This window comes from Solanum stenotomum, chromosome 12, assembly GCF_019186545.1.
Source record: "Solanum stenotomum isolate F172 chromosome 12, ASM1918654v1, whole genome shotgun sequence".
NCBI lineage: Eukaryota > Viridiplantae > Streptophyta > Magnoliopsida > Solanales > Solanaceae > Solanum > Solanum stenotomum.
The window spans coordinates 41347422-41373454 of record NC_064293.1 but is presented as its reverse complement, the minus strand read 5'-3'; the positions used below and the strand labels follow the sequence as shown (position 1 = coordinate 41373454).

Below are 26033 nucleotides of genomic sequence, written 5' to 3'. Positions count from 1 at the left end.
TAAAAGATAAAAACTATGAAAAGGTATAAGGAATATTTATAAATTATATCAAAGTAATATAAAATAAAATTTAAAATTATATATATAGTATTTGATCTCAAATTGACCTTTTTTAATTAAAATTAAACCAATCCAAATAAAATTAATTTTTTTTCCAATACCAAACCAAATCAAACTATCTAATCACTATTTTTTCTTAATTTACAATTTGATTCAATTTTCAATACGATTTTATCCGCCCTAATTCTAATAATAAATAAACATAAATTAACTCAATTGGGCCTTAGATACATTTACTTACAAGTCCGAAAACGGTATGAAATAGGGCCGCTCTTTTAATTGGACCTATATATTTTACAGTGTTCCATAGGAAATAAACCCGACCCGCAACACCGCTATCCTCTTCGGATTGTGATTTTTCCTCCTTTAAGCAGCAACTCCCTCCGCAAGTAAACTCAAATTCCTTCCAATTTTCAGAGAGAGAGAGAGACGAAACGATTTCTCAGTTCAATCTTCCGATCATTGGATTTTTCTTCAATCGTTAACCATGGTGCTCGAGGTCTGCATAATGTTTATTGATTCCAATTTCAGTTATCTTTACAATGTTATAGCAAACTAGGGTTAATTTTTGTTAACTTTTTTTTATCAGGCGACAATGATCTGCATCGACAATTCGGAGTGGATGCGAAACGGTGATTACTCGCCCAATAGGTTCCAAGCTCTAGCAGACGCTGTTAATCTAATCTGTGGTGCCAAAACCCAGGTTTCGATTATTTTTCTAAAGTTATATTCTTTCTAGGGTTTGTGATATATCTGGATGGTCTCGTACTTTCAGTGAAAACTAATTGAGATAGGTTTTACCGTTTCTTTTTTTGATCCAGTCTAATCCCGAGAATACAGTTGGAATTTTGACGATGGCTGGTAAAGGGGTTCGAGTGTTAGTCACTCCGACTAGCGATCTTGGAAAAATCTTAGCTTGTATGCACGGTAAGCTCTGTTCCGTGTTTTTTACTCTTTTTTGTAGAGGCACTTATTACGACTTATCTAGTTCTGAGCTTTTGTTACCTTGACATGGAATATGTTGGGGCGCTAGGTTTATTAAGGTACCTGGAAGAGAGCAGATATGTGGAGATAAGTTTTGTTCTTAAAGTGTGTCTTACATGGCTCAGTTTTCTTGTTGGCGTTTATTGTTTCCACGGACTTTGTTTTGGGTGTAACACATCATATATAGAAGAGGTCTGACTAGACAGATTATGATAATCTATCATTAGAGGTGCTAGAATACCTGTGATTGCATGTTTAACTACTTCTTGCCTTACTCCATGGGTTGTTACACTGGTTTTTGTTAGTGACTTAGTGTCATCTTCTTATCGTGCCTAATCACTTGTTCTATGCCTTTTCAGAAAGACAATATTGTATGTAAGGAGGATGATAGGTACACCAACAACAACATACCCAATGCGATCCCATAAGTGGGGTTTTAAGGGGGGGTACACATACCTTACCCCTTCGTTGGGAGAGGTAGAGAGGCTGTTTCCAATTAGAACCTCTAATCGAGAAAAATATTTTCAAAACAGGTCAAGAGCAAAAGGCTATGATGAAAATAATGAAGAAGAGAAAAGTATTGACATCAAAATAGTATTGATAATAAAGTAAAAGGAACAACAACAATAATAAAATTGAGGTGTATGATAAAAATAGCACACTAGTAGTGATTGATAAGGGGGAGTAGATAAAGTGCTCTAAACTAGAGCTAAGCGCTCCCATAGAATAGGGAGAAAATGTTCAACTAGCCTTCTACCCTAATCCTCGACCTCCATGCTCTCCGGTCTAGAGCAATGTATTGAGGAAGTTCAGTTAGTTGACTCCATAAGATTACTGTAATTGGTTCCTCTTAAGTGTAAATTTTTGGAGGTGACCAGCATGCTGAGGAATGCAAAGTTACCAGTTCAAAAAAAAAAAGAATTTCAAAAAGGTGCTCTTATGCTTAAGCTTAAATTCTGGAATATTTAGATGTAGAATTGAAGCCACTTTGTAATTTCAAAGAAATTCAAGATGCATAGAGCCTGAGGAGAAAAGATGGCTGGAAAGACAAAAAGGGGGTGAGGGATAATGTTATGCCAATTATTTGTTAAGTGTATAGAGTAGCAAAATAGGAGTCAAGATGGGGGGCTAGGTAGGAAGTGAACTGCATAATTACATCATCTGTGAAGTGTTCTCCAAATGTTTGCACAAAAAGATACGTATAATTACACTCATGTATTATTGCTTTGATTTTCTTGATAAAACCATCAAGAAAATCTAGAGAATGGTCCCAACTCCCATCAGTACTTTTGGGGTGTATTCACGGAACAATATTGTTCTATGTTTTGATGGTCTACTCCAAACCACTCTTTGAAAGCTAGGGGCCTATGCGTCTATTTAGCTGGAGCAAACTGTCCCTTGTAAATAACACTGATCTTTTATAGATTTTGGGAGCTTCCAGTCCTAGCTTAATCCCCATATTATGGAGCTATCTGAATCACTTTTGTACTCTTCGTATCTTCTTGATGCCATCAATGAATATATTTTTTTCATCAAAAAGATGGTTCCGAAGTCCATGTGGTGCTTGAGTTATACAACTGCATGATAGTAGTATCTCTTAGTGTCTTGGGGTGTGCGATGATCTCTTGTATTAACTCTTTAGTTGCTGAGTGGGCCTTGTCTTCCCTCATTCAGGATTGGAGATAGGCGGTGAGATGAATTTGGCTGCTGGAATCCAGGTAGCCCAGTTGGCATTGAAGCACCGACAAAACAAGAAGCAACAACAAAGGATCATTGTTTTTGCTGGCAGGTGATATTCAGATGCTTTTCTCTGTATCGTCTTTGCTGCTTTCAACTTTTGATCATTCTATTGACATTTTACTTGTTTCAGCCCTGTTAAATATGACAAGAAGGTCTTGGAGATGATTGGGAGAAAGTTGAAGAAGAATAGTGTAGCTCTTGATGTGGTTAATTTTGGTGAAGATGATGAAGGGAAAGCTGAGAAGCTAGAGGCACTAGTTGCTGCGCTTAATACCAATGACAGTAGTCACATCATTCATATTCCTCCTGGTCCTAATGCTCTCTCTGATGTTCTCATAAGGTGACCCCTGATATAACCATCTTCTTATCTAACCATTTTGTTATCATTACTAAATAAGATTTTTCTGCCTGTACTTGTGAAAAGCAATTCCTTAATAAGTTTTATCCCTCATCTGTCATTGGCAGTACTCCTATTTTCACTGGTGATGGTGAAGGTGGCAGTGGATTTGCTGCTGCTGCTGCAGCGGCTGCTGCTGGTGGAGTGTCTGGATATGATTTTGGTGTAGATCCTAATTTGGATCCGGAACTTGCTCTCGCACTCCGAGTTTCAATGGAGGAAGAAAGGGCGAGGCAGGAAGCAGCTGCAAAAAAGGCTGCAGAAGAAGCTGGTAACCAAGAGAAAGGAGAAAATCAGTCTACTTCCCAGGATGTTGCTATGGCTGAAAATGTCAATGCAGGAACTTCTGAGCCCGAAAGCAAAGCTACCGACCTAATGGTTCGTATCTTATCCATCTTCTTCATATCTGATACCTCTGAATATTAGTTGGAAAAAAGAACTTTTTTGTTCTTTCGGATGTAATTAAATGTGTTACTCCCTCCGTCCCACTTTATGTGGCAACATTTGATCGGGCACGGAGTTTAAGAAATAAATGAAGACTTTGAAATGTTTACCAAATTGCCCTTTAAAAAGTAGATTCACTTTTCTCTCTCCTCCTAAATGTATTGGAGTATTATTTTAAGATTAAGTGGGACCAACAAGGGTAAAAGAGGAATTGTACCTTTAAATACTTACCATATAAGGAAATGTGACATTCTTTTTGGGACTGACCAAAAATGAAATGGTGCCACATAAAATGGGACGGAGGGAGTATTTCTTATCAACTGTCTAAGTTTGAGATTGTTTTGGTATATGGCATTTTTCTCCTTTTTTGGGGGAGGGTGGGGTGTGCAAGACTCTACTGGTTAGCCGAACCATGTATAGTTACACGTTGGTTTTCTGGAATTGCATGAATCCTCTATTTTCTTGGACCTTCTTAAATGCCTTAGTGAGATTTATTCTGGCATTGCATTTTAGCTTGTTCACACTTATGCAAAAGGTTATTGTTTCCTGTAGTTTGTTTACACTGAAATTTTCTTTAATAAAACTGGGTGTTAGCTTGAAGGGTATTTGATGCTGGCCTTTTAGAAGTCAACATGAAATAACACCTTAATTATAATTGGATCTCTTACAGGATGATGAGAATGCCTTGTTACAGCAAGCCCTTGCAATGTCGATGGACGACTCGTCCTCCAATGTTGCTACACGAGACACTGACATGTCAGAAGCAGCTTCTGAAGATCAAGACTTGGCACTTGGTACGTTACGATATCTGCAGTCTTAAATGGTTGATATGCTGGTAACCTGTCACAATCTCATAGATACATAGTTTTAACTGTTAGCAACATACCTAACCTAGTTTAGTTCATTCACAATATTTATTCCTTGTTTTCTTGCATTTCTCACAACATACCTAACCTAGAATGTGCATAGCTAATCTTGAATTATTCTATGCACTTCTAAGGATTTCCTGATCGAAAACAACTATTCCCTCCGCCTCAATTTATGTGGCGTGGCTGCGTGGGTGACGAGCACCTAGTTTAAGAAAGAATGAAGACTTTTAAAACTTGTGGCCTAAAACAAGTCATGAGTATTCATGTGGCTATAATTCATCTCATTAAGCATAAAATGAGAGGTTTAAAGTTAAGTTGTTTCTAAATATAGAAACGTGTTCTTTTTGGGCAAATTTAGAAGGAAAGTGTGCCACAACAGGAGTATTATATTTTGAAAAGTTGAAGTTTGAAGGAAGAGAGGGAGTGGAGCCCCCACTCCTCTGGATCAAAAGAAAAAAATGATCACCCATCTGATCTCCTTTTCTTGTTTCTCTATGATAATAGATCAAATAAGAGGGCTTACGTAGTAGTTAAGGTTCATTTTCTGAAGAAATGCCTAGTATTCTTGCTTTATTTGTCCTTTTTTGTCCTGAAATTGTCCTTTAATTGCCAATGGAGGTTGTATTAGACTCTATTACTTGGCTGTACATAGCATTGGCTTACCCTATCAAATTCCTCAGTTCCTTGAAAAGGTTGACACTTGCACAGAATCCTTTGTAGTTGTTACCTTACAAGATTCGCTCATTATTGTACACTTCTGATTTGTCTCGAACCTTCTGGTGCTTTGCAGCTCTTCAACTGTCTGTGCAAGACAGTACAAATGATCAGTCAAATGAGACAGATATGAGTAAGCTGTTGGCAGATCAATCATTTGTGTCATCAATCCTTGCCTCAGTAAGTCTTCTGTACACAAAACTCTGTTATTTCACCAGAGAAAGTATGTGTTTTTCCTAAGGATTGGAGTGTATTTCTTCTGCGACTTCTGACTTAATTTTGCATTTGATTGACAGCTTCCAGGTGTTGATCCGAACGATCCTTCCGTTAAAGATTTGCTTGCTTCCATGCAAGGCCAGTCTGAGGTGAGTTAATTAGTTTATTATTTAATCAAAGAGCATGTTTGGGTAAGTTCGGGTTTAGTTTCCTGTTTAATTGTTGTTTCTGGTTTATGCGTCTGTATTTGCACTTTGAGCTGAATATGGTGGTAGACTGTTAGTAATGTTGACATTAATAATGTTGGTATTAGTTATGCTGAGATGATTCCTTATTTAGTGTTTGGTTCAGTGTGTGAAAAATAACATGCATGACATAATTTCCAAAAAAAAAATTGTTTACAAAAATGCCCTCCACAAAAATGGTGGAAAGGATGTGGAGGAAGTGTCTTTAACCATACTAATGCATTCATCAAAACTACTTGCATTGCTAATACCAGGTTTCCCGTGTATTAGTTATACACATCATAATACCAGATAGAGATAGGTTGAGAAAGTGTACCAAAGAAAGTATTAGGAGTACACAAAGCTAACGTAACTAACATGCATTGTTTTTTCTAATGCGTCCTCCTACCAAACGACCCCTTAAGAATTGGTGCTCTTCAGACGAGATACAAAGCTGATCATGCCCTATTAAAATAGCTTTTTTGCATTCTAGAAGACCTCCAGCTTAACAGATCCTAGGGGGGTTATTTAATATTTCCAAGTAAACGAAAAAAACAGTATGGGTGACAAACATATCAAAAGGACGAGAATTCTTCTGTAGGTACAATCATGTTATTCTTGATGCTTCTGCTTTCTTTCCTTACCTTTAGTTTCCTGTTGTCTTTTTATTAATGGTTATATAATCTTTCATAGTGGATGGAGGAATGCCAGGGATGCTAGGGGTCATCTTTTTACCAAAATAGCATGTTTTCTGTTGTTTTTTCAAATAGATTTGAAAAATGAACTAATTTGTCCTAGCAGAAGAAGGATGAGGACAATGATAAGGAACAGAAAGAGGAAAAGAAGTAAAAGATGCGTACAACTATTTGCAGCTCAGGTATGTAACTTCTTAATGCTTTGTTTTTGAAGAAAGCTGCATCTTGTCTACTATGCTCCCGCTAGTATGAACATTACTGTTAATCTTTGTAGGGAAAGAAGTTCAGATGGTAATCAAGTATGCTGCTGCTGAAATTGCTCATTGGAATGGGTCTTATTATGTTTGTGGGAAAGGGATGTATCTCATTACTCTTGAGGGACTAATTGAATCGTTCTTTAAAATATACTGTTATAAGATTATGGAACTCTCAGTTAGATTGATTTGTGGCTTCCAGATGATTTGTATTTCTCTCTCAAAAAATCATGTTAAGGACAGATCCTAGCAAACAAGATGGTGTTTACCTTCAACTACACGGCCTTTTCTTTTGTGAAAAATTATGTGTCGCCAAACATCTATGAAGTGACAATTAATGTTTCAAGGTGTCAACACATTTTATTTAGCTTCTTGTTAACATCCTTTGTTATCTCTGAAAATGAAGATTCGGATTACTTCTCATTGCCTTTCTTTATTGATATACTCGTGATCTTTTATACCAAGAGTTGTCTTTTTAAGGGGGGGTTAGGAATAGTGTTGGAGAGGTCCAATTAAATTTGATGTCCTAGCATTTGAGACGTCCTTGTGTATTAAAAGGCATTTATTGTAGAACAACTACCAAAGGACAAACCATGGAACAAGGTCCATTCTTAAAGACTTTTAAGTCTTTGCACTAAATGTTAATATCAATGGGTTGTTATGGGGGACCTGTTCTCATAAACGGGCCAATGGACATTGAATATTTCGAATTACTAACAAACATCACAGGAGAATGATGACCATATTGCGTTATTCAAAATAATGAATAATGGGAGAAGTTCATCACTTGGTGGTTGTTTTGTAGTTCGACATGTATAAAAAGGAGAGAATTTATATCAAATTTGGACGTGTTGTCTCACGTCTTTATCTTGTCATCAATAATTGCAGTACAATGATTGGAACCATATGTGCTTAATAATATATAGTGACGTTGAACCTTTTGGTGTTATTGGACTAGCTCGATTAGGACTATATTCAAAACTCAATTCATGAGGTAATGGACGAAATAATCTAATCCCTTAAAAGACTTTCGATTACCCTTGTATGTATATACAATATGCTCAATTTCAACTTTATATACCTCAAATAGCTATAATTAAGTATGTGGAGCCCACGACTTTGAAATGATAAAGTAGAGGTATGTGTCACTATGACTTGTTACACTAAAGGACCATGTCGCCTCCTGGTTCATTGTTGGTGAATGGGTTCTTCCCTATTAAGAAAATTGATAGGTGTTTTGTAGTTCGACTTTGTTGGTTATGAAATAGCAAATCTATTATACATGAACTGTAATTATAACTCCAATTAAATATAGTAACAAGAAAATGGAAAAGAGAAATAACAACTTGTGTACCACACCAAATTAAGTTTCTTTATTGTTAGTAATGATGGATCTAACAATATAAACAATCTAAATTATATATTGTATTTATTACGAGGATGGCGAACAAAGGGTAGTATACCATTAATTTATTTTTTTTAAAAAAAGATTCTTGTTTGACAATTTACTTTTTTACTTTTAATTTACTTTACGTGTTTTGTCCCTAGTGATTAACTTCTTTCGTACCTATTTATTTACGCCACCAACAACATTTTTCCTCTTTTTATTTTTATTTTTTGGGAATTAGACAAAAAAAATAGGCAGGAATAATTAATAAAACATCCATACTTTTTGCACGTGAAATCCAATATCCGTTTCTCCTAATGTGACAGGAAGGCTGGTACATGGGAAAAACCAATGCAGTTTTGTCAGATTTTACCACACTACTTCATGTTGATTTTTCTTTCAGATTTTCCGAGTCATTCTTGTTATGAAATCGATGAAGGTTTGTGGGGACTTTTAAAATTATAAGTATTGATGTTTGTCATGGTTCCTATTATTGATTAAGAGTTATATTTATTTAAAATAACTATATCACTATTTATAAGTCGTTATTAAAGAAAATTTCAGTAGCTCAACTAATTTTGACTATCGAAAATTTCATTTTGCTAGTAAGAATTCACTTCCCAGCTTGTAATCTACTTTTCTTTTTAGAAACTGTGATAAACCAATTTACTTTATACTTATATCATATTATATTATAAGTGGGAAGCCTCCAAGTCAAAAGTTAAATTACGAAAATGTCCTTATAATGTCATACTATTGATGAACAAAAATATAAATATACATTAGTTATTAATAAATATTATCATATTCTATGAAACACAATTTTTATATATTTATGAACAAAAATATAAATACATAATAATAATAATAATAGTAATAATAATAATATTCTAAAATGGAAAACCCCATAATATTACTTCAAATTTTCGGAAGTTAAAACACAACTTATGACATGAATTAATATAAATACAATGAATATTTGTATTATTGAATGATAGAAGAAAATCAAACGTTTTGCAATATTTAAAACAATCTCTTCAGATACTCCTACCGCGCAAAACTATAAAAAATTCAATGAATTATATTCATAAATTATCTTAAATGCTAAGTAATAGCTACAATAAACATTGTGGCAAAACTTTTGATTTCCTTCCATCATAATTAGCATAAATTAATGATGAATTTTCTACTTGATAAATTAAATTTATCTTATATAAATGAACATTTAGCATATAACTAATTCTCACTATTTGAATGAAACAATATAATATATCGTAGGTGTACAGGTATGTAACAAATATCCAGCCTTTCATGTTTAAATATGAGTCACTTAGTTATTATTTCTAAAAAAAATTATTGTGCTTTTTGTGTTGTGTTTCTCACATGAATGAAAGAATAAGATAATTTTGTTTGGAATGCTAAGAATATTGTCGTCATATATAGTTTCTCAAACTTTTGGTATCTCAGTAATACTCAATAGTGTAACAATATTTATCATCTTCTTATTTAGCTATCTCTAGGAGGTAAGCATAGAAAAGTTGGTTCAATTAATTTCTTAAATTGTATTTGTGTTATATATAACTTCTCTTGATTTTTTTCTACTAATCATTACTTTTTAAAGTACATTTGTGTAGGAATCTTGCAGATATCACTATGTACATATTTCAAAATGATTATGAATGTCGAAGTTTTATGACTTTGTTTTCTTTGATAATATCTCTAATTTGTTGATAATGATCATTTCTTAGAAATGATCTTGCCTCTATAATTTGCCCTTTGACTTTTCTATATTGGATACCTACTTTAAATGAGGGATTAATTCAATAATATTCAATTTACGTTATGCAAATAAGCCATAAAGAAACGAGAAGAATCATCTATTGATTTTGGATCTCTAATACATAATTATAAATCCCATTAGACTAAGAACATTCTGTCTTTACAAATTTTAACTTCGACTTCTATCCAATTCAAGATCAAAGGCATGCGACAACTATCGTCTCCTTTATAATTGTTCAATAATTTAGTGTTATACGTTATTTTATTTTATTCCAACTACATAATAATCAAGTCTTCACAATTTATGGATAATAATAAGGTTGTCAAAAAACTGACTTATAATTTAATTGTTCTTGCGAAGAATTAGTATGGATTACACGTGCAATACACGTATTCAGAACTAGTATATATATATAGGTTGAATTGCTTAAATGCATTTTTCTTCTAATTTAAATTTACATTAATACTAAAATAATATTTACTTTTTTTTTCCAATACTAGATTGTCAGACTATTTAATTAGTTTGACTTCTTTTTGCTTAAAAAAAGAGAGTAACTTACATAAATAAGAAGTCAAACTAGTTAAATAGTCACAATCTAGTACTCTATTTGAGAAAAAATTAACTATTGTAGAATAAATGTTTTAGCATTAATGTAAATTTAAATTAGAAGAAAAATGGTTTTTATATATATATATATATATATATATATATAAAGTAAACTGGTTTATCACAGTTTCTAAGAGAAACCATATTTGGGTTTCAAAATGAGAACTTTTGTTAATACAGCTTTAGTTTTTCTGTTCATTTTCTATAGTACTGTTTGTGCTTATGGGGCAATTGGTGTTAATGGGTACCTAAAGTACAATACTGGGGGTAACATTGTTGAAAGCAAGTTGAATGTTCATTTGGTTCCTCATTCACACGATGATGTTGGCTGGTTAAAGACCATTGATCAGTACTATGTTGGATCAAATAATAGCATTCAGGTCATATTTACATCTTATGTTGAAATTGGAAATTATGTCAGTTTATGTGTTAGCTGTTATTAATAAAAAATGATTGATGCATTGCAGGGTGCCTGTGTTGAAAATGTACTGGACTCTGTTGTTATGTCGTTACATCGTGATCGGAATAGGAAATTTGTATTTGCTGAAATGGTAAAGCTGTTTTTCTCCTTAATTTTGTGTGCATACAACTTGTTTGGTATTGAGGTGAAGTTGTTGTAAGGAACAAAAGATGCACAATTTATTAGGCATGTTTCTGTTGATCCTTCTGTAGGCATTTTTCCATCGGTGGTGGATAAGGCAAAGCCCGGAAATTCAAGCAGAAGTGAGAAATCTTGTAGCTTCTGGCCAGCTGGAATTCGTGTATGTTAGTTAGCTTTCTTTGCAAAGGACTTTTATTTATTTTTTCGAGTGATTTTTTATGAAAAAGAGAATTCTGGAACAGAAACGGTGGTTGGTGTATGCACGATGAAGCGACAAGCCATTACATAGATATGATTGATCAGACAACACTAGGCCATCAGCTGATAAAGAATGAATTCAATATCACTCCTTGTGCAGGATGGCAGATCGATCCATTTGGGCACTCTGCCGTGCAAGCTTATCTTCTTGGGGCAGAGGTATGTAAGCTGAGCGTTCATAAGTTGTGGTTTAGAAGTTAAGTTCTATGCACGGATAAATATGATGACTAAATTGTTATGTTAAATTACACAACGAATCATGTAATAAGACTTTATATTGCCAGTGTATATAACTTAAATTTTTATTGACATAAATTATTTTGAAGTTTATCATCCTGATCTGACTCGAAATATTGATACTTCTTTCACTTCTCCCGGATAACTTTCACAGGTAGGATTTGATTCTGTTCACTTTGCGCGCATTGATTATCAAGACAGAGCAAAACGTAAGGAGGATAAAGCTCTTGAGGTTATATGGCGTGGTTCGACAACATTTGGTTCTTCCTCCCAGGTTGATGAACATTCTTAAGCTTTGTGCATTTATTTTATATCATTGCTCACTTGTGGTTAACACCGTTTGTGGTTCCTTTGCAGATATTTACCAATGCATTTCCTGGACATTATAGTCCACCACATGGTTTCCATTTCGAAGTGGATGATGATGATTTTGTTCCAGTCCAGGTACTGGCAGAAATAAAAAATACGTCTCTCTATGGTTTATTTTAGTATATCAAAGGAGAACAAATTTCTGATATATTTAGTATATGAATTGCAGGATGATCCTCTTATCTTTGACTTAAATGTCGATATACGGGTTAATGACTTCATCAATGCTGCAATTACACAAGTACACCCTGATTACAGTTCTTTTCAGTTATTCATAATCATCAATTTTCGTAGAACTGTAGCTAGAAATAGATCTACATGTAAATGCAATCAATGAAAAGCTGGATGTTGTGATGTGCAGGCAAACGTGACACGTACGAATCACATCATGTGGACCATGGGAGATGACTTCCAATACCAATATGCTGAATCTTGGTTCAAGGAAATGGATAAATTAATTCACTACGTCAACAAGGTAAATACTTCAGTTTCTGCAGAAAACTTGGTGAAATCCTTGACAAAAATCTTGAACATGTTTGTTCAACTGTATGAGTGGTTGCTTCAATATGTCTTCTCCTAAGTTCTATTTCAAGAAAATATTATAACAGGATTCTTTGCCTGTTTTGGTGTTGTCCAGCACATTTATCAGCTAGCTCGAAGACTTCATTAGGGAATCCTTATGGAGAACATAAACAACTCTATTTGTTCTATTCCAGTTTAAACATTTGCAAAATCATTTACTCACTTGCTTTTATTTTCTTTTGACAGGACGGTCGAGTGAATGCATTGTACTCTACTCCATCAATTTATGTAGATGCAAAACATGCAACCAATGAATCTTGGCCTCTAAAAACTGATGATTACTTTCCGTGAGCACTTGCTTGATATTCTTTACCTCCTGGTTTATCTTGAATATTTTATTGAGTTTATCTAACATCTCTAAGTAATTTCAGATATGCAGATGGTGGAAATTCTTATTGGACTGGTTTCTTTACCAGTCGACCAGCTTTAAAGCGATATATTCGTATGCTAAGTGGATATTATCTGGTGAGCCTGCTTAGCTTCTTTCTTCTGGTTCCATGATTCCATATTACAAAATCAACGTCGAAAGGAACCTGAATGTAGTAAAGAAAATTGTGTAACTGTGATCTCCATGTTGATAACCTAGTTCTTGTCACCGGTCTCTGTGAGAAGCTTAATAAGATATCCTTACTGTTGGAATGTGACCATCTGATCTAAACTTAAGCTATTAGAGAGAGCACGTTTTTAATTACCTAATTATATTATGTCTCAACGCACCTCTCACATGTGGGCTTAAGTTTTTTATTGACCTCGTGCTTGCTCTGATAACATGTTGGAATGTGCAACTAATCTCATCTTAAAGCTTAAACTGTTAAAGTGAGTTTACTTTTAAGTGGTTTATTGTATTATGTCTCAACATTTATTATGGTTGTCCTCAATGTACACGGTGATTGGTGAATTGTTCTTAATCTTGCTAACATTGGAGTCTATGTGGTTGTTACTTCACTTAATCTAGGATGAGGTCAAATGACATTAAACGGGTTCAACTAAACCCAACATTTTGCTTACAGAGCATAGATATCTGTGAAAATTACTAAAATTTCATTATATACTAAAATTTGAATCCATATTTGCCAAAGCATAATGGGTTCAATAGTGAGAATATATGTTGAAGACATCAAATTTAACCTTGGATTATCCTTTGACAGGTGGCTCGCCAGCTTGAATTCTTAACTGGGAGGAAATCAAATGGCCTCAACACGTTTAGCTTGGGAGATGCACTGGGAGTTACACAACACCATGATGCTGTGACTGGTACTGCTAAACAACATACAACTGATGACTATGCAAAACGTTTAGCTATTGGAGCGTCTGAAGTGGGTTCCTATTCTTAATTTGGACTTGATCTCTTCTGCCTGAACTTTAAATTTTACACTTTCGTTTAGGATGATCTTATGTTTATAGTTCTTTTCATCTGTCCGATTTTCAGTCTGAAGTTGTGGTGAATTCTGCTTTATCATGCCTGGTCAATTCCAAATCAGGTCCATGTTCTACCACTTCATCATTATTCAACCAGGTAAACTTTTGGTTACTTGGGTCTACCTTCACTTCTCCAAGATTAAAGATGAACTTAGAAACTAATTGTTAATAAGATCGTTAAAATATAGAGCATTCAAATGTAGATACAAATTACTATTGGAGTTTCAGAAGTTTCTGTGTGTATAGTCTTTTCTTTACGAATGACATGTTTGTTCTAAGTGGATATCCTCTACCTTAGTATCCCTGAAGAAATGAGGTTTAGGGGAAGTGGGAAATTACGCGAGAAGTCTTAAATAACTACAAGTTATTTGACATGTCCTTCTTTTCCGTTTTCTTTCATGTCGTAAACAGTGTCAACTGCTCAATATAAGTTATTGTCCACCAACTGAAGAAGACATCACTGAGGGGAAGAATTTGGTAATTTTGCCTTCTATTTATTAACCTGCTTCGTACCTTATGAATATACTGGCAAAATATTTTTATACCAATACTCCCACTTTCAGGTTGTTGTGGCATACAATCCTCTTGGATGGAATCGAACTGATATCATCAAGATCCCGGTGAATGAATAATCCTTTCTGTTTTTTCTTTCCGTTGCTCATTTTATCATAACGCCAGCTAATTTCATTTTATATGTCAGTCCCATATAATTCAGACAACTATATAACTGATCTATTTGCTTATCTTTTTTCTTTCTCTTATGCTTTTTTGAAATGGCTTATTCACTGTTGATGGTTATCTAATTGTATTTGCTTTAACAGGTCAACGATGCTGATCTTATTGTAAAAGATTCCATGGGAAATCTAATTGAGTCACAATTTATAGAGTTGGATAATATTACCAGCAACTTACGAAAGTTGTATGTTAAGGCGTATCTCGGAATATCACCCAAAAGAACTCCCAAATACTGGCTCTTCTTTCGAGTGTCTGTGTCACCTCTTGGCTGGAATACTTATTTTATTTCTAAAGCATCGCAGAAGGGTAATACAAAATGTTCTGTCTCTCTATGTCTCTTTTTCATCACTAATATGCTCATAGATGACTCAGAATCTCAAATATTAGAAGGCATTGCCTGTTTTCAAAAAGTAAAATGATAAATCCATCCTTCATCTGATTCAATGTCTGCTGAAATTATACAGGGAGCTCTGCTGGCTATGTCACAAAGATGGACATTCCACTGAACGAGACTGTTGAAATTGGACCAGGGAACTTAAAGGCGTCCTTTTCCTCAAATACTGGTCAACTTAAACGTCTATATAATTCTATAACAGGAGTAAGTTCTTAATTATGTCAGTATCTCAACCTGGAAGCATATTGAATGCATCCTTGCCATTTTTTTTCTTGCTGAGTTAAGACTTGTAAAGAATACTAGTTATGTACCAAGATGTGGTCTAACGGTCACTGTCAACAGGATATACTCTATTACATGCTATCAAATGCATTATATTCTTTTTCGTCACACAAGTCTCAACCCTCCTCCCCCGGTTTATTAGGGTCGGGAATATTACATCTGCTGAAATATTTTTAAAACAAAGAGTAGAATGAGAACTTTGACCCAATTGCTTAGGAATGAAGCTAAGGGTGGGTTTTTAAGTAGACTGGCAATTTGTTTGATTGTCATCTACTAAATTACATTACAGGAACTTTTAGTAACAAACAAAAGATCTTCCATTCTATTTCTGTGCATAGCTGCGACAGACATGCTTGATGCTTGATGATTGTTATAGTACACAAAATAATTCACATTACCCCGTATTTATAGTACGCATTACCTTTTCTATGTTGAGGGACGTTTCATCCTCTTGACTAACAAAGGACTATTATTAGGTTGATATACCCGTACAACAAAGCTATCTTTGGTATGCTTCGAGTGCGAACTCAGATCAGGTACTTGCTGATGTTCTTGTAGGTATAATTAAATGTTAGAGAGCATTACTAAAGGAGACACAGTAAGTTAGGATGTTAATTGTATTATCCATTGCAGGATTCTGGTGCCTACATTTTCAGACCCGATGGATCACCCCCGGTCATAGTTTCGAGATCAGTGAGTTGCCTTTTCTCCCTTTTGCTCCTGTTATTTAACAACTAAAACTGATTAAAGCAATTGTGGTCCTACGTCTTTTCCTAAATAAATCAATTAGTTATTAAACTGAAGTTTTGATTAGCATCTCTCACACACTATATAGTTTTCTTCATAGCAGAAACTAATTTCCTCTTTGCTAGCAGGTTCCGATAAAGGTAATGCGTGGACCCCTGGTCGATGAGATCCACCAGCAATTCAACTCATGGATATCTCAGGTGTGGTGCATGGTTCCTTGATTAACTCAATTTTAGTCAGCACCAAAAACATTTGGATCTTTTCCAATTTATTGTGTTATAAACTGTATGCATTGATTCTATTATGTCTTGATATGTCAATGTTTCAGGTAATTAGGATTTACAAAGACAAAGAACACGCTGAACTCGAATTCACTGTAAGTCAACTTTGCCCAATGTCATTTCACATTGAAGGGTAGTCTATGAACTGTATATCTGACATACCTCTTCAATTGAAGATTGGTCCTATACCGACAGAAGATAGTGTTGGAAAAGAGGTCATTACCAAAATGACAGCAAATATGGCCACTGATAAAGTGTTTTACACTGACTCTAATGGGAGGGACTTTCTTAAAAGAGTAAGCTTGATTTTTCATTCCTCTTTAAGTACATTTAAGCTGTATAAAACCTAAGGAGACAGTTTTTCATTAATATAGGCTCTTAGTTCTGTGTGCATATATCTTGTCAATATACTTTCTCTCCCTTTTTAGTTCATGTTTACTGTCTTTACATTTTGACTTCATTACATTATACTTGGGCAACGTGTTGAGAGCTTTCGTCAATATCCATTTTAATTCCTTGAAGTGTTTATCTACAAATTGAAACAAATATCATTGAGTTGTATCCCAATCTATTCAATTTGAAATAGATAATTCTTTGATGTTGGCTTTCTAGATGAACATGCTTTGTCTGTCTGTTATATTGGCTCAATGTGCTTGTTGATGGAACAAAAATGTTCTTATAAACATCCTTAATGTTAGCAATTTATGAACTAGGAAAATGGTCATCAGGATTTCAATATACTGGGCTTCATATTTTATTCACTTTATCTCAGTTTTCTGTTTGTTTTTGAGCTAATTTGAGTGATAATTTGCTGCTTATCAGGTTAGAGATTACAGAGCTGATTGGGACCTCCAAGTTACTCAACCTGTTGCTGGGAACTATTATCCAGTTACTTTCCCAACACAAACTTTCTTGAATTGAAATTGCACTTTTATGATTGAGCTCACGTATTGCTACTTTCTTTATTCTCAGGTGAATCTTGGAATGTACATAACAGATAACAAATCAGAATTGTCTGTTTTGGTGGATCGTGCAACAGGTGGAGCCAGCATTAAGGATGGAGAAATAGAACTCATGTTGCATAGGTTCAAATCATTTGAACTTTTTTCTTTAGTTTGTGTATAAATATATCATGCTTAATGTAATTGTTGGACTTACAAATGTAATGGATTTCATATTATACCAGGCGCTTGATCAATGATGATGCTAGAGGAGTGGGTGAAGCCCTTGATGAGCCTGTTTGTGTGGGGAGTACGTGTGAGGGACTCACGGTACGTTTGATATGGCATTCCAAAGCAGTCCTAGGCTGCAATAAGATTTCAACCGTTAATCAGGATTTCAATCCTACAGTTCACTTGGATGTAACTAAGCTGCTCATTAAGGAAAATGTCCTTCATAAATACAAAATGTAGCAACCACCGATTAGTATGCTTCTTTTGAACTTACCTGTTCTCATATCCCTTGGTCAGGTTCGAGGGAATTACTATCTGGGAATTCATAAAAACAGTGATGGTTCACGTTGGCGCAGAACAACTGGCCAAGAAATTTATTCACCTCTTATTTTAGCTTTTGCACATGAGGTAATTTCAACAATCTACATATTATGAATAGGACCAAATTCAGCAGGCCCTGCACACCCTATGATATTGCTTGATTATAAATGATCAATATTACTGCTTGATATCGGGAAATTGTACTACTTGATCTTGCAGAATCAGGAAGAATGGAAAGCTTCGCATATAACCAAAGCCACCATCATGAGTCCCAATTATAGTTTACCTCCTAATGTTGCACTGATTACTCTCCAGGTTATTGGATAGAACTTGCAGTGATTAGAATGATCCTTTAATTTTCCTTTGATGAAATAATGAAGCCATTTCTGTTTTTTTTTTTCTTCCAGGAGTTGGATGACGGAGGTGTACTTATCCGTTTGGCTCATCTATACGAGGTAAAAATAAACTAGAAGTCTTATTTCATTTGCTTGTCTCAGCCTTACTTCACCAAGAAACAGCAGCTTTACTTCAGAAAAATCGTTAACTTCTTACATTTTCTTGAATTCTGAAACAAAAAATGTAAAATTGAGAGTGTGACACCTGACATCATTATATGTTGGACCTATGTTGTGCCTTGTTAACTGATATCACTACTGACCATTGTGGTTTTAATGTTTTGTGGATGTGGATAGGCTGGTGAAGATGCTGATTATTCGAAAATAACCAAAGTTCAACTGAAGGAAATGTTTGCTGGAAAAAGGGTAAAACAGCTTTATAATCTTGCTAATATTGGGAACTACTGCTCTCTGTGTGTGTTGATTAACTAATGCATATGAAGATATGAACTCGGACAGTCTACTGATATTGTTAGAGGGCATTGACACATGTTTACACTGTATATTCAGATAAAAGCAATCAAGGAAACAAGCTTATCGGCGAATCAAGGCAAGAATGAGATGAAGAAGATGAACTGGAATATAGAACATGATAGTGGCAGTGAGTCTGCACCAATTAGAGGGGGTCCGTTAGACATGTCTAGTCTTGTAGTCGAGCTTGGTCCTATGGAGATACGGACTTTCATTGTTAAATTTTGAAAACAAATTTTTCTCACTTTCTCCCCAATAAAGTCAAAAGAACTGGTTCATAGAGCCCATTAATGGAGGAGAATGTTTTTTTCATGTATGCCAAAGAAAGCAAATGGATTCTGTATATTCGGAACATAAATGTAGGAGAATGATTTTTTCACCTCCCGCCACCGATTGTACCACTCTGCCATAGAAGATGATCAGAATGGTTCACAATGTTGGACCTTGATTTTCTCTGTATCTGTTCTATAGCATTCTCTTCAGTCAACAATAACTTTATTTTTTAATAAGAAATACCCCATTGTTTTGCCTAAAAAGATAATGAGTGCTAAAATGGAAGAAAAAAAAAATCTTTTTTTGAAGTAAATGATGCAGAGGGCGTGGAGGACACGAATTAGGGTAGAATGTTTGTCCTTCGATTTATGTTACTTATTTGTTGTTCCAAATAGACTTGCGCGGGAAAGATTCCATACAGTTATAGCAGTTATTCATCCAAACAAATATTCCACGTGTCTCGCCATGTTCGCCTCCTATTCCTCCAAAAAAAAAAAAACTATCTTGTTTTTCTTCTTCCTCCATCCTCAACATTTTTTTCTAAGCTCTTCAATGGCTTCTAAGAACCCTAATCTCCAAAAAGCCCCATTGTACCCACGTGTCATTCACAATGATCCAGATCTCCAATCAACCTCTTCTTCTCGTCCCAATTTGTATCCAACCCTAAACGAAACTGACCTCTCCGAGAATCTCATCCCTGACAATTACCATATTATCCCTTCTGCTCCATCTCCCCCTCCTGAGTCCCACGAGGAAACCCTTCTCGTTATCCCTGGTGTCCTCATCCATTTGATCGATAAAAATTACTCTGTTGAGCTAGCTGACGGAGATTTGTCTCTGTTTCGTCTCCTGCAAGATAAGAATACGGTTGCTATCCTTGCTAATGTGGGAGATGATATTCAATGGCCGATAACTATGGACCTGACTGCGGTGAAATTGGATGATTCACATTATTTCTTCTCATTTCAAGCTTTGAAAGAGGATGAATCGGATTGCAGTACTGATGACGACAAAGAAAAGGGTAAAAAAAAGAAGAAGAAAAAGAAAAAGAAAGATAAGGGACCGATGGATGATTCGTTGAATTATGGTTTGACGATTGCTTCAAAGGGTCAGGAGGCATTGTTGAAGGAGCTGGATGATATTTTGAAAAGTTACAGCACCTTTTCTGTTCAGAAAGTGGAGGAAAATGCGGCATTGGCAATGGGAGGAACAGTGGCAAGGGAGTTATCTCCAGATGACTTGAAATCGGAGAAGAAGAAGGAGGTGTTAGAAGAGCGATGCGCTCAATATTGGACCACGTTAGCACCCAATGTGGAGGAGTATAGTGGAGCAGCTGCAAAATTAGTTGCTCAAGGATCAGGGCAGCTGATTAAGGGGATTTTGTGGTGTGGAGATGTGTCAGCAGAACGATTGATGCGCGGAAATGAGGTTTTAAAGCAAAGGATGGCTACAGGGACGAAGGCCGAGATTAGTCCTGAGACACTGAAGAGGATCCAAAGGTATTATGACCTTTTAATATTGATGGTATTTACTTTGCTTCATCTCATCTAGACTATACTGACTCTTAGATTATTATCTATCACTCATTTGGATTAGCCTTTTCTATGTTTGTGGCTTCTTAATTTTCTGCAAGGTAATTGTAATTTATACCAAGTCTAATGATAGACAAAGGAGCTAGAACACAAAAGAATATTTTTTCCTTGTTTGTTCACATAGACTAGTAGGAAAGAATTTAAAAGAGGAGAATTTTCATTTCTGGTTTCCCCTACATTATTGATTGAATTCCCAAAGTTCTTACCTATTCTTCTATATATGTTTCAAGTTATGATACAAGAGAAATCCAGAATTTAAGCGCCCCGATATCTAGCCTTCGTTTGAGCTAGCTGTTGCATTTACATTGAATATGTTATCAGGGATATACTCATATGCCTAGCTGTAAATCATCTAAGAGAAGAATCAACTTTCTACTCAAAATTATGTGCTGTGTTTAATTTTCAGGGTTAAAACAGTAACAAAGATGACTGAGAAAGTAGCTTTAGGAGTCCTTTCGGGAGTTCTCTCGGTTTCAGGATTCTTCACTAGTTCAGTTGTAAATTCCGTAGCTGGAAAAAAGTTCTTCAAGATGCTGCCAGGAGAGATGGTCCTTGCTACTCTGGATGGATTTTGTAAGTCAAACGTCTTCCCTTTTGTTCTGACTGCGTTTGTAGCCTTCCGGAGTCTATATGTTTTCCATTTAGTAGTTATTTTCTCTTCTAAGAGTCAGATTTAGGACCAAAAAAAAAAGAATTTATTCACATTCACAGACACATGTATCAGATTAAGTTTGCACACTGCATTTGGTATTTGTATTTACTAGAGAGAATCACAAGGAGTATGTTGTCAACGTATATGATTTGTCTTTCAACAGGAGCCTGATATTTGTCTTAAATTTGTTTTAGGCAAAATATGTGATGCTGTTGAAGTAGCTGGAAAGAATGTGATGTTAACATCATCCACCGTGACAACTGAACTTGTTTCACAGAAGTAAAGCTCAGTCTGATGAATTCTACTGGCTAGCTATATCCTTATTTATGAAGTCTAGTCTTACCATAGAAATACATTTCAACTTGCTTTGTCATGTGTCATCTCGTGAAAATTAACTAAAGTATATCAGACGGACTCAACTAATTGAACGTTAGTTAAGCAATACAATAAGATCGAATACATGCTGCTTAAATCTTTTGAAATTAATTAGAACAAGTGAATTTCGGTTTTTGTAGGTATGGAGAAGAGGCAGCCAAAGTGGCAAGCGAAGGGCTTGATGCAGCAGGGCATGCAGTTGGGACTGCCTGGACTGTGTTTAAGATCAGAAAGGCTCTTAACCCCAAAAGTTCCTTTAATCGCGCCACCCAACTTAAGTCTAGTGCTCAAGCTGCTACTATGAAGAAGGCCAAGAGCACAAAGAACTGACCTTTCTTGTATTTTCACTGGTGGAGCTGTTAATTTAAGCCCTCTTTTAAATATTTTCAATATTTTTGTACATGTTATAATAATACATAGAGGATAAGGATTTTAGTCTTTGCAGTAAATTAAATTTCCCACACCAGCCCACCTCATGAATTTCTACTTTTTCACCCTCTTAGCAATCTGTGTTATCTTTGAAGATGAATAGACACCAGGAAAGCAATTCTTGCTTTGATATAGTTTTGATCATTGAAAAGACACACATGTTATCCATAGTTGACTGTATAATTTAGTTGTAATCATGGATCTAATGATATTCCAACAGGGAATTCTCTCTGCTTTTATTCCTTTCTGTACAATTATGTTACTTCGCGGTGCTGCAGTTATTTTAGATTTATCATGTGACACCCTAGTTTAAGATAAAAAGTCTCACATGGCAAAAACACATAAGAGAGATTGGGTATATAAGTAAGCATGTCTTACCAACTAGTAACACATTTTAAAGTCGTGCGGGCCTAGGCCAAGAGCGGATAATATCACTAACGGACTGGGCATTACATATCTCCAGAGGGAATATTATTGTTCTGAAAGCAGGATACATACATTCATATGATGGTAACAGAATGTGCGCGATAGAGCATTTGTGTAGTCTTTGGTGATAACTGAGAATAATAGGTGACTGATAAGAATAAGGATTAACATTAATAGCATTTTACCTTTTAGTAAGAATATATTAACAAGTGGAATGGGAAGTGACATTAATTCATACCTAATTTCTAGCTGTCCAGATTTATGCTGTACATTAATCTGCTATGCCTAACTCTGAGATTATCTGGTGTTGATTTCATTTAGTGGTATAACCAAAATTAACTACAACTTGATATTAACAAGTTCTTATTTGATTGATTTCTTATCGATCACCATGGTTATCCAAATCATGGGCCGGCTTAGGACTAAGCATTTGAATATTTTGCACCATCGCATAATGTTAAAACTACTTTACTGCGTTCGATCTCGAATTTAATTAGAATATTAACTTTAGTGTGATTTTTGAAGATTTGTGGTTATCTAATGGCAATCTTGCTCAAAGTAAGATTACTTTTTATTAAAATAAGAGCAATTAAGAATATATAAACACAAACTATACTTGTCCCTTAGCGTCTGTTGCTTATTAGCTTATCTGGCTATTACAATATACGTGGTTTAGACTTTAGAGTCTAAATATTATGTCACAAATCACTCTCCTTTAATTTAAAAATGTTTCTCCTGATCAATTCGGTAAACATCGTTTTATGTATTATATCATTAGAAACTTCTTACTTGACATGTGGGTACGATAATTAATAATATGAAATTCATGCTTAGTGCCCCCATTTGATGTTATTTAATGGATTAAATCATGTCCATTAATGTTGTTTGATACTCTCTCTGTCCAACAATATTTGTCCACTATTGACTTTGCACACTTCTTGAAAACTATAAATAGAAGGATAATTTTATTATATCACCCTTTGAATATAATAAATACAATGTCTTGAAAAATGTAATAGAGGAATGACTATAATTAATGATAAGGGTAAATTAGGAATTAAGTGTTAAATAATCCTTTGATTTCATATAAAAGTGGACAAATATTATTGGACATTTCAAAATAGTATAGTGAACAATTATTGTTAGACGAAGGGATAAATAGTATAGTGAACAATTATTGTTAAACGAACGGAGTAGTTTTACAAATTGTCATTCGGATCTGACAATGTTTTCTTTGGGTCCCCATATGACGAAAACCATGTAATATTGTGTAGGTTGTTGGAAACATGGAACTATTTGATTTTCTACTGAGGAATCTAGTGCGGTTAATCGTGTAAAATGACTCAAAACTTTGATCAGCAAATTCGGTCGCTGTCTCCACTCTCTATCTTGTCAAAAATACTGGTGCAGTGTTTGGTATGATATTAAATATTTTTGGACATGTTTTAATGTATGTTTTTTTAAGAATAAGGGAAAATGGTTTATATACCCCTTAATTTTGTTATTTAGAGTTGATATATCCATCGTTATGAAAGTAGCTCATATATATCACTATCACTACACAAATGATTCACATATACATGATATTTTAAGTGATCATCCCACATTAAAATGAGAGAGCTAAGTGAAATACTTTATAAAGCATAACACAAATTAACATGACATGCTTTTGAGCTTGATGATAGTGTAGCCTAAAGGATAAATCTGTGAGTTGTGTTATGACAAACGAACAATACATCTTTTTAAAGCAAATTTATCACAAATACAAGCAAGGGGGCTAGGTCTTACCTTACTAATCCTAATGAAGTACCTAACAAAGCATGAAGAAAATAAGAACAAGAGAGAACTAAGTATTTTGTGATCACCACAAAATTTGTAATACACTCCATAATAATATTACAACATATTATCCATGAACCGAGAGAAATTCTTAAACATTATTTCAAGGTTTTCTTTCTAGAAACACTATCCAATTCACAAAAAAGTATTACTCATCAATCTTTAAGAGATATTTTAAACTCTGGTAGGCAAACACTAGATACCTTTTCGAATAAACTTGTGTTTTTTCCAACAAAAATAAATAAATGACTCCCCATTGTACCAAACAGCAGCACTGGTAAGTAATAGACGGTGGAGATAAGTAGCTCTTAGTGATGACCATTGGACATGTCCTTAATTTATTAGTATAATATCTTTCTCGATCTCTAGCATAATGAGGATACCAACTCACTTACCAATACTAAAGTTTTCCAACTCTTAGTACCACTACTAGCTACTCTCTCAAATCCCAATGGACATAAAAAGAAATTAGTACTCTTTATCAAACTATTAAAGTAACCAATCAAATACTCCAATTCATTTTTAGTGTCAAACAATTGACATTGACGTTCTTGTCAAACTTTTCTTTTGTCGTGATAGATTCATTCATGAGTTTCCGACTTTAACAAATTAAAACTCAATATCTTCTTTCAAATTATATACATGTACAAATAGTCGAAATTAGGGCGCAAAGAGTTTATTTGAATTTTCTTTACTGGAAAATTAGCTATATATCTTCTTTTATGTATATATAGTAGATATTAAATTTTTTTGAATTCTCAAACATATTTAATTACTTCTTTAGCCCCACTTCACTCCGCCTATTATAACCCCATGATTGTTCAATTATTAAAAGTATTGCACACTTTGCTTCTTGATTACCTTATCTATATACCTCCTTAAATATTACATGACTGAAACTGGGATTCAAAGGGAGTTGTTTCATTGCATATGGCAAATATTTTAATTTAAATGTCATTAATGTACACTACAAATTCTAGTAAAGTGGGTCAATTCACCATGCGCACCTATCAATTCCCCCACTTTGCCCATAATGATCATAAATTTGACTACATAATTGGTTCAAAGGGGAATTTATTTATTTTTTTTAAAAAAGTAAAAGTGCCAATAGATTACTTTTTTTTTTTTCTCTCTCTGGTAAATTAGAGCTTGTAATTAATTGCTAGTTGATTTTTTTTTTCTATATAGAAGTGAATAATTTATGCAGCTGACGATGATGCAACCTAGCACTATATGTTTATTTTGCTAAAGAGTGGAAAATCAAATGAATTAAGACCACAAATCAGACCACTATTAGTGAGTGATTAATTACTGTTCTTGAGGATGAAGCGCACAAAATCAAAGCCAAAATAGAAAAGAAAGAGCTAAAAGAGTATTTTATTAATTTTAACCACCTCTAGCAATTATATTTGATGAACTTTGTTTCCATTCTTATCAGTTAACCACCCACTAATCGGACCACTATGTTAAGAAAAAATCTTTAAATTAATTTGGACTATTTTCATGCGACCTTTTGACATTTCATGGACGCTAAAGAGAGTACTACCCTAGTATAGATGTCAACTTCTATAATAAGTTGTAAATAACGTATCCTTCGACGGTTTTATGTTACTTGACTCCTATATAAAAAATTAGTGTTTTATTTTATTTATTATTTTAGCAAAACAAGAGAATTTCATTACTTTTTTTTTCTATACTACTAACTACATATATAAATTAGACTTAGTAATAGTCAAATTTAGAGTTTTAAAACATCATTAATAAGATTACTTCAATAAAACACAGTTTCTTAAATGGTATATCAGGTCAACAA

At 34.4% G+C, this 26033-nt stretch overlaps 3 protein-coding genes across 4 annotated transcripts; all 3 read left to right on the top strand.

Annotated features, from left to right (window-relative positions):
- The first annotated feature begins 393 nt into the window (after positions 1-393).
- LOC125847948 (26S proteasome non-ATPase regulatory subunit 4 homolog) lies at positions 394-6910 on the top strand. Of its 2 annotated transcripts, none has more exons than XM_049527711.1 (11): positions 394-559; positions 650-763; positions 882-987; positions 2719-2833; positions 2915-3124; positions 3250-3559; positions 4296-4419; positions 5285-5388; positions 5505-5573; positions 6450-6525; positions 6618-6910. In XM_049527711.1, the coding sequence occupies exons 1-10, from the start codon at positions 548-550 to the stop codon at positions 6495-6497; spliced, it is 1212 nt and encodes a 403-aa protein (XP_049383668.1). In that variant the 5' UTR covers positions 394-547; the 3' UTR covers positions 6498-6525; positions 6618-6910. The 2 variants fall into 2 exon arrangements, with proteins under 2 accessions (XP_049383668.1, XP_049383667.1); XM_049527710.1 differs by having other exon boundaries at positions 6447-6525.
- Positions 6911-10508: 3598 nt separating this feature from the next.
- Positions 10509-19050, top strand: LOC125848607 (alpha-mannosidase). The gene is made up of 29 exons (XM_049528496.1): positions 10509-10750; positions 10838-10921; positions 11043-11131; positions 11214-11388; positions 11621-11740; positions 11824-11910; positions 12005-12076; positions 12197-12310; positions 12604-12704; positions 12789-12882; positions 13566-13733; positions 13847-13933; positions 14248-14313; positions 14400-14456; positions 14658-14877; positions 15036-15169; positions 15724-15783; positions 15881-15940; positions 16123-16194; positions 16323-16370; positions 16452-16571; positions 17098-17163; positions 17248-17360; positions 17462-17546; positions 17745-17855; positions 17988-18083; positions 18176-18223; positions 18461-18529; positions 18674-19050. Exons 1-29 carry the CDS (start codon positions 10529-10531, stop codon positions 18860-18862), a joined length of 3027 nt encoding a protein of 1008 aa, XP_049384453.1. The 5' UTR covers positions 10509-10528; the 3' UTR covers positions 18863-19050.
- A 386-nt stretch (positions 19051-19436) lies between these two features.
- Positions 19437-22110, top strand: LOC125848109 (protein EARLY-RESPONSIVE TO DEHYDRATION 7, chloroplastic-like). The gene is made up of 4 exons (XM_049527914.1): positions 19437-20406; positions 20906-21072; positions 21346-21430; positions 21667-22110. Exons 1-4 carry the CDS (start codon positions 19460-19462, stop codon positions 21854-21856), a joined length of 1389 nt encoding a protein of 462 aa, XP_049383871.1. The 5' UTR covers positions 19437-19459; the 3' UTR covers positions 21857-22110.
- Positions 22111-26033: the final 3923 nt, after the last annotated feature.